The following is a 9,445-nucleotide window of genomic DNA, read 5'->3' on the forward strand; positions in this document are numbered from 1 at the left end:
TCCTACCTTGTTAGGACTGCAATCTAAATTGCTGAGTGGTATAACAAACGGTTTCCTTTCAAGCCACAGAGATAGCTTTACAATCTTTGGTGATGATGCAATGTGGTCAATCTCACATTGTCATAACATAGGAGGGTTTTTTTGCATGTTGATCTTTCCTTCTCAAGATCAACTTGCTTTATAAAGCTACTTCAAGTATCTTGTCATGTGTCTTACATATACAAGATCCAAACCCGGTAAGAACATATATTTTTCTTTCTCTTTAACTCCCCAATTTTATTGGCACCATTCCATCACCATCCAAACAAATAATAAGAGTCCATTTATCATAATAGAAAGAGAGATGAAAGCACAATGGATAGGTTGTCTAATGTTATCTCTTTGATAGAGTAATAACAGTGCAAAACAAGATATTATGAAAATCTCATAACAGATTATATTATTGAAATGAAAAAGATGAAAGTGTTTTTTGAATGACCACAATTAATATTTTATTTCGAAAGGTGAAATTAAAAAAAAATGAAAATAAAAATTTGGTTAAGAAGACAGTTGTAATTATCAAAAGTACTCACACTTGATTCTTCTCCTGATCTTGAGCATAGTTAGATAAAAAGTACAAACGTAAGTTAACATAGTCTTTTTTCTTACATCTCCTGTGAATTTTTTTCATGAAACGAGGCTAATTACAGATTTGACACACAGATAGCTTTACTTTTGATACGGTTTCCTTTCAAGCCACAGAGATAGCTTCTTCGCCCGTTTTCTTGCTTTAGAATCTTTGGTGATGATGCAACTGTGGTCAATCTCTCAATGTCATAGTTATAAGTCTCAATTTGTTGTGTAGAATCATGAGTTGGATTGCCCGTGTGCTTATCAAGCCACATTATAATGTCTTCAAAAACCTTTTCGATGTTCTCATCCGTCTCCCCTGATGTTAAGCCATGCCACATTCCTGGGTACAACTTTATGGTCTTATCTTCGCTACTTGCCCTCTCATATAATTCCCTGCTTATTTCTGGGTCGGTCACTGTATCTGCTTCTCCATGCAATACAAAAAATGGCAGAGTCACCTGCTCAAAAACAAACCCAATCAATAAAAAAAAAATCAGGCATAATACGTATATTGAAGAAGTTGTAACAAAAACAAGTGAGATTGAAACATAACCTTATATAAGCTGTCTTCTAGGCTCATGCTGGTTCTTAACATTTCCAGTGCTGTTTTTAGCCTGGGCTTGTCCTGGTATATCAACTTGTTTTTCCTTATCTGTAATGAACCTCAGAGGAAAAGAAGATACACATTAGTTAACTTTCCACCACTGAATAAGCAAGATCTTAAGTTAACATGTACAAAGGTTGAACCTTACCCTTTGTCTTTTAGCAGGGTCTTTGAATGCTGCATTGATGACATCCTTTGTGGGAACTATCTTCCACTTTGGGATTATATCTTCCACTTTAGTCAATATATTGATCACCACCTGGTGTGGCTTCACTTTCTCTGATATCTGGTTTATTGTTTCAACATTTGGATCAACACTGTTCGATTTACATATGTAGGAAAAATGGAGTTCACAACGTTATCCAAATTATTTTTATACCATTATTAAGATTTATTTTCATGTTTCATTTCATATACTGTCATAGTTTCATACCTTACACATGGGCGCAACAAGAACTGCACCGTCCCAGAATGAAGGGTCCTTTCTGTGCAAAAGTAGGCTCACTGCACCTCCCATCGACTCCCCATACAAGAACCTGGCCTTACCCTTATACTCTTCGAGCTCTGAAATACACAATAAATCATAAAGCTGAACCAAAATTCTCAATTTTCAGTGAGTTGGAAGCTTAAATTGTTTGAATCTTACCGCTGACAGACTTGAAAAAATCATAACAATCATTGACGATGTTATCGAACTTCTTTATGTAACAACGAGCACCTTCAGAACGTCCATGCCCTTCGTAATCGATACCGTACACAGCATATTTGGCACACGCTAGTCTTACACCACATTCTACAACCATCATGCAACCAAACCAACAATGTAAGTAACTCTACTCTTCATTTTTATTTCTGTCTTTTGATGCTGTTGCTGTTGATTCTCCAACATTGTTAATTATTTAAGCATCAGTATAAATATAAATGTTTTATCAGTGGAACCAATCAGCCATCACAATCTACTTTCGTATTTTCAGCTTTTAAATATTGTTTAGATCATGATGAAAAATATTATCAAATTCAATGATCTGGTAAAATAATCAAATTAAGTTTAAATTGAAACTTCATTTATGTTTCAATTTGTCAATTGTTTTTTCTCAAATGTTTAAATTTAGATAGTTGTTCAGAATTATTAAATTTCCGTAGATTGTACGGATATAATTGGTAGCAAATGGTGTGACCATATTCGTCTGTCTCCCCACACCATGTCTAATTAATACTACCAACCTGCCATGGGATTTAATCACCCTCTCACTCTTTTGCTTATTTATTTATTTTAATTAATTAATTAATTAATTAATAATAATAATAATAATACAGTAGTAAAAATCAGAAAAAAAAAAGTTCTAAGAAAAAAATATTATGAACTATGTATGATACCTATGTTTGTGCGGTATGGATATCATTAAGATTAAATGATACCGCTCAGATGAAAATGCATTCAATATTTTCTGCGCTTATACGACAATTATATCTGATGAAAAAAAGAAATACTTCTATTAAATATTTTCAAAATTCTGTTTAACCAAATTCTTTTATTGGTTAAATTACATATATGATGAACAATATTCAGTAATCATTTTAAGTATCTAATTAAATTTGAACTAGTTGGTCTAAAAATAAATAAATATTTTTTTTGTATTTTTTTTAATTTGAACTAAATAAAAACTTAAAAATTAATATAAAAAATTTAAAAATAGTGTAGTTATTAAAACAAACATTCAATCCTAAAATTGTAACCGCTTTCTAACATCAAATTAGAAACACCTGAGATTATTTATTAAAATATTTTAAAGATAATAAAGAAATGTATTAAAATATAATCGATATTGATAAAAGAAAATTAAATAATGTAAAAAGCTAGTTGTAAGTATCTTATTAAACATTGTTGTGCTTATTAAGCTACTTTATAAGATAATCAGACAAATTAGTAGTTAACTCATTGACATTGTCAAAATAAACTTTTAAACTTACATTTTAATACATTTTATTATTATTCTTATTTTTTATATATTATTACGTGTTCTTATTTTTTATATATTATTACTTATTTCAATTTTATAAAAAAAATGATTAACTATTGCATTATATTTAATAAGTGTTGGATTATTTTAATTTTTTATATAGTTTAAAAAAAAACTCAACATCATAAATTTAGGTAACTAACTAATGTTATGTTACACGCACTAAAAATTGTAAAAATCGAATGCATCGTAACACTGTCAAATTAAGAAATAAATTTAAATACTTTTTAAAAGTAAATAACAACTAAATTTTATTATTATTTATAACATTAACTTATTTAAATAAAATGAATTTTTGAAATAAGAAAAAGTATATACAACATTTAAAAATAAATAAAACCACTAAAAAGTTTGTTAAAAAAGCAATTGTTTAAAAAAAATCTAAAACTATATTTGCATAATAATATATATTATATAAAATATAATATCCCGTATATATATAATAAAATTTATATAGTTATATTTTTTATGTCATTTTATACTCAGTACCTAGAATATCAGTTAGTTTACCGAACATTTATAATTTATAAACTACTTTTTCAATAGAAAACCAACAAATTTTATTTTTAAATGTTTAATAATCTATCACTAAAGATGAAATCGGATAGAATTTGGTAATCATATGAGAAATTAATACTTTATTTAAATACAAGACGATTACGCAATTTAAATAAAAAAAAACTACAATTATCCTGAGCATGGGGTTGGTGGATTAAATTTGAATGAAAATAATAATAAAAAAAATTTGAAATTTAAAAAAATATCAGAAAAATTTATCTTTTTTGATAGGGGTGTGAATTATAGTTGGATCACGGTATTACTATATCTAAGGGGGCATCCACCAAGACCATAAACTATCGCTTTCATTCACTCCAACGCGCTACCCTTACGTGACAACACGCAATCCCATTCTTATTCTACACTTCATCAAATATTGCTACCCACACCAACCAATTCCTCTAACATCACACCCTTCTCTTTTCTAACATATCTTTCCTTTTTTCATGGAAAGAGGTTCAACCACCACAAATGGCTTCACAATAAGGAATTAGGTCGGTGATAATAATAAAATGTTTTACATTCAATTTCTGTACCAATGGAAATAACATAAAACCTATTTATGATAAATATTATTAGGTGTTACGTAATTTGAAGCGGATAAAAACAAAAATAACTTTGAAAAAAAATATTCTGAAGGGAACAAAAAAAGAGATCGAAGAAGATCATTAATTACCTCTCATGAAGCTACTGCACTCCATGCCATAGCCTGCAAGAAATAATTAATGAAAGCTAAGTAAATTAAACCACACCTACTACTAAGAGAGAGAGAAGAGAAAAGTAGTGAATTAGAATTACTAACCATGGCAGAGGAAAACCAAACCCATGGGAGAAGACGAAGGTAACCATTTACAGGTGAAGAGTTGCACTCCCCTTGAGTTTCTTCTGTATTCCTGAAGTTACAAATTGTACAATCTGCGTGTTAGATAAGAAGAGGAAGAAGAAGAAAACATATAGAAATGAAGAGACAAAGAGAGAAAGGGAAGAGTTACTTCTTGATATTCGAAGTCTAAATCCATGGAAGAGACAGAGAGTAACACCTTCCTTGGAACAAGTGTTGATGGATCTGTAAACTGCACTTCTGACTCAGTGTGTAACTCAGTTGTGATTAATGCAGAGAAATAGCAGAAAAAAGAAAAGTGGGATAGCACAGAGAAAGAGAAGAAAAGAGAGAAAGAAGAAGAATAAAGCTTAGAGTCTCGTCTCTTTGGAAAGAGACTATAACGAAGTTTTTTATATATATAAAAACGTTCATTTTTATTTTATTTTTCAATTAATAAGTTTGAACAATAACTTTTAATATTGTACTTTTTTATAGTTTTTTTTTTTAATAATGAATTGTTGACCTAATTTATCGATCATTTTTACACGTGTAACATAATGCTATATTAAATAAGTTTTTAACAACTAATTACAATCGGGAATATTGATATCTTTAATTTTCTTTAGAATTAAATTAATTATTTCTTAACTTTGACTATACTTGATACTGACATTTGAAGCTTGTTATAAAACATACCCCTTTCCTTCTGTTTACATATAAAAAAGTACAGAAAATCAATTATATACATTATATTTTATTAATGTTTTAATACTTTGATTATTAATTTCGTAAAGAAATTATAATTGTGCATTCAAGTTCACTAATGAATATAATTAAAGTTTTTTAAGAAAAGTATAATAAGATAAAGTAAAAATAGTTAAAATTTGTTTATACATATAAGAAACAAAAAAAGTTTTTTCCTTCTAAATTAAAAATAAATGTTTAATATTTTTCAATTTCATTTATTAAAACAATTCAAGAAACTGATTCATAAATTTCTTCTAACACCACCAAAAGAAAAACTAAACAACTCTGTGTTTTTATATATTTTCACTTAATTTTGTTTTAAATTAAAATAAAAACTATGCTTTTTGAGCAACATATGGTGTAGATATTACTTATAGTAAGTTCTCCATCGTCATGCAATGTTTTTAATATTTTTATTATTTAAAAAATAAATAAACTTCTTTCTAACTTAAATTGATTTTATACATAAATTTTGTAAGAAAAAAAAATCATATTATAACACCTTTCAAAATCAAAATTTTAACCTATATTTAAAATTTATTTTTATTTATTTATTTTATATTTCGAAAATAGTTATAGAAGTTTACCAAAACAAATTCAGGGACCTGATTTAATAAGAGATAATAATCTTAAAATAACATACCACAAAGAGTTAATGTTAAATTCTATAAGAATGTTTTTTAACACATTGTTATTTATCAGTTAACATTTATTAAAATTACAAAATCAATTTATATATATATATATATATATATATATATATATATATATTAAATAAGACATAGTAAGATTCATGATACTTTATGATTTTTAATGAAGTTTAATAAATGGAAAATGTTTAGAAAATGTTATCTAACATTCTTGTGCCATTTTTCATGAACAAATACTAGTATTGCCAAACACTTACTTGTCCAAACATATTAAAGTTTACATGCATTAATAGTATGCTTTATCTGGTAAAACATTTAACTTGTGCAAATCTTTTATTGTTGTGACATTTATTTTATTAAATGACTAGGATTGGTTAAAGAATTTATTGCTTGTTTAAAAAAGTAAAGAATTATATGTTGAAGAGAAGTCAATAGTGTTGTTTTTCTTTCACTAAAAGCAATAATGAGGTAGGTTAGCATTCAACTCAATCAACTTTCCAAATTTTAATTTCTTCCAATTATGAGTGGAGACTCTTTCTCCATCAACCTTTCTTCATACATAAATTGTGCTGGTTTTTTTTTTTTTTTTACTTAAGTAAAAGAATAAAATAAAGTGAACTTGAATATAAATAAATTTAATTCATTTTATTTATATTTAATGATATTGTTTTAAAATATTTCTCATTTAATTAGTATTATGTTTTTAAGTTTTTTTAAGAGATTGATAAAATTAAATGATATCAATTACTTTTTAATTAATGTAAAAATAGACATTTTTATTAATTTAAAAAAAATATATATTTATAATTCAACTGTTTTGTTTGTTGTTGTTGTACTAGCAATTAAATAAAAATTCTAATTAATGAGAAAAATATGTCACTAGTTGCAAGAAACAAAAGTTATTAAAGAGTAATTATCTATTTTTAATTTTAATTAAGTTGATGTAATTTTGGATAGATATGGACTCTGTCACATGCTTTCAAAGTCTACATACTTTTCAAGTCCATCAAAAGCTTGAAGTGAGTCAATTTATTTTACATGGATTAATTTTTTCATAAAATTAAAAATAAATTAGTTCAATCTGATTATTTTTTCAGTTAAAAATTTTGTAATCTAACTTGATTTACCATAATTCAGGAATTAAATGGTTTGATTTAGTTAAAGATATCTCATTTATTTTTTATTTTATATATCTACTAAGTACAATATTGATTCAATTAACTTATTTATAAAGGTGCAAAGGATTTACATATTTCATTATTATTAGAAATATATTAGTTGAAATTTAAAGAGCCAACGTATATAACTCAATAAAATAAATAAATTAAACATCTAAAGATCATAGTATTTAGAAATATTAAATTATCAACTCAGTGATAAATTATTATAATTATAAAATTTATAAAAAAAAAAAGAAAATTGTTGATGATGAGTTACATATTAACCCATCTTTAATCTGATTTTGACCTGGTTAACTAGCATTTTCTAATTTTCTATCTGACATTTTATCTTACATTTAAATTTTCTAATTTGTTTTGAACCCAATCCCACGAACTCATAATAAACAATAAACCAAATTAACATATTAACGTATTAACACGTCTGAAAACCTATTTGGACACTTCTACCAAATATATATACCATTTCAAGCTAATCAAAATGTTATTCTATCAAACATTTCTAAGCAATTTGACAATTAAGAGAATAATGTCATATTTTTAACGAAATATTTACATTTGATTAAAATTCATAAAAAAGTTGTAAATGATAAGATTGAATGAGAATTAATACTTAGTAAAACTTGTAGATTTGTAGTAAATATTACTAAATAAGAATGTATTAAAAAATGTTAAATTCAATATAATTTATCATTTGTTAAGTATTAGTATAATTTTTTAAATTATCATCTATTTTTATTTCTTGCAAAACTACATGTGATTTCCTCTCCATTTTTATGTATCTAACTTTTTGGAAAATATATAAAAAAAGTAAGCATATGCTCATTTTTTCACATTTTTTAAACTTATTTATTTTGAAATTATTTTTATATTTTCTTTTAATTATTTGAGTGATTTCTCTACTCTAAAATGTTATTTGTTTTATTTTATTTTATTTTTAATAAATATAAATTTATTTTATATATTAATTTGATAGTATTATAATCTCGTCACCTACAATATTAATGTGTTTACGGCGGTTGATAGAATTGAAATTGAATTATGTTTATTGAATTTCTTGATATTTGTCGCTTCTGTACATACAATTAGAGTCTTTCACGCATCAAAATTCTTTGCCAAGACCGACTAATTTGAGCACAGATCTTGAATGTTGTTTGTTATATACATTTTTATTAATTCAAAATAAAAAATAGTTAAATTTGTTTTAATTTTTTAATCAATATTGAAATAAGAGTATGTTATGATATATTTGTCGTTTTGTGTAGAACGATCGGAGTAATGATCGGTAATGATGATATTTCTGAAATTGTTTAATTTGAATTATGACATATGACAGTTGCTTAATATTATTGGATTCCATAATTTTGATTAATATTAGGTAAATTAGGACATATAGCATCAATCATAGCTGTTAATTGAGATTTAGATATTAACCTCATTTAGAGAGACACGTAGAGTTTATGAAGTGGCACGAAATCTTGTTCCATTGGTTAATTAATGGATGATATAGTCATGAATGTGATGATGGTAAAGTGGTAGCACATCACATTTCAATATCTTCTTTAGGTCTCATTTAATCTCAATCTACAACTTTTTATATATATATATATATATATATATATATATATATATATATATATATATATATATATATTTCTCAAGATTATATCATCACAGCCATGTTTTGGACAAATTCCTAATTATATTTACATTTTTAACAAATGAAAAAAATTGTTATATATACATATTTGTTGTGATTTGTTATTAGAATTTATTTTGTAATAAACGATTAAAATATCAACTCTTTTTCTGACTATAATGTCTTTATATGATAAGAAACTTCCAATGATATTATAATAATATGCACACATCATGGTAATGTATCGATAACACTTGTATTTATAATTATAATACTATTATTCTATTACAATAATAATGCATTATTAATTCGAACTGTGGAGTTAATTTTGAAAAACGAAAAAGAAAATGATATACAAAACTATCACATTATTCTGTCTTTTTATAATAATTAAAATAATTTTATAAATTTGGGCATAGATTTTTTTTTCCTGTACAACTGTACGTTTTATCCACTACTTTTAATTTTTAAAATACATATTGAATAAAATTATATCTTAAAAATCACATGTAATCAATCATGTTTTAATAATTTTTAAAATTAATATTTATTTTGAAATTACTAAAAAAGAGGCGTGATGGCACAGGACCAACAAGTAGTTATAAGTTTGAAT

General features: G+C 25.5%; 1 protein-coding gene across 1 annotated transcript; it reads right to left on the minus strand.

The window, feature by feature from the left end:
* Positions 1 to 529: 529 nt before the first annotated feature.
* LOC114191498 (caffeoylshikimate esterase-like) lies at positions 530 to 4,998 on the minus strand. The gene is made up of 8 exons (XM_028080689.1): positions 4,788 to 4,998; positions 4,598 to 4,688; positions 4,472 to 4,504; positions 1,863 to 2,009; positions 1,650 to 1,780; positions 1,365 to 1,502; positions 1,166 to 1,264; positions 530 to 1,070 (listed from the first exon to the last, which is right to left on the minus strand). Exons 1-8 carry the CDS (start codon positions 4,812 to 4,814, stop codon positions 684 to 686), a joined length of 1,053 nt encoding a protein of 350 aa, XP_027936490.1. The 5' UTR covers positions 4,815 to 4,998; the 3' UTR covers positions 530 to 683.
* Positions 4,999 to 9,445: the final 4,447 nt, after the last annotated feature.

Source organism: Vigna unguiculata, chromosome 1 (assembly GCF_004118075.2).
Source record: "Vigna unguiculata cultivar IT97K-499-35 chromosome 1, ASM411807v1, whole genome shotgun sequence".
Classification (NCBI taxonomy): Eukaryota; Viridiplantae; Streptophyta; class Magnoliopsida; order Fabales; family Fabaceae; genus Vigna; species Vigna unguiculata.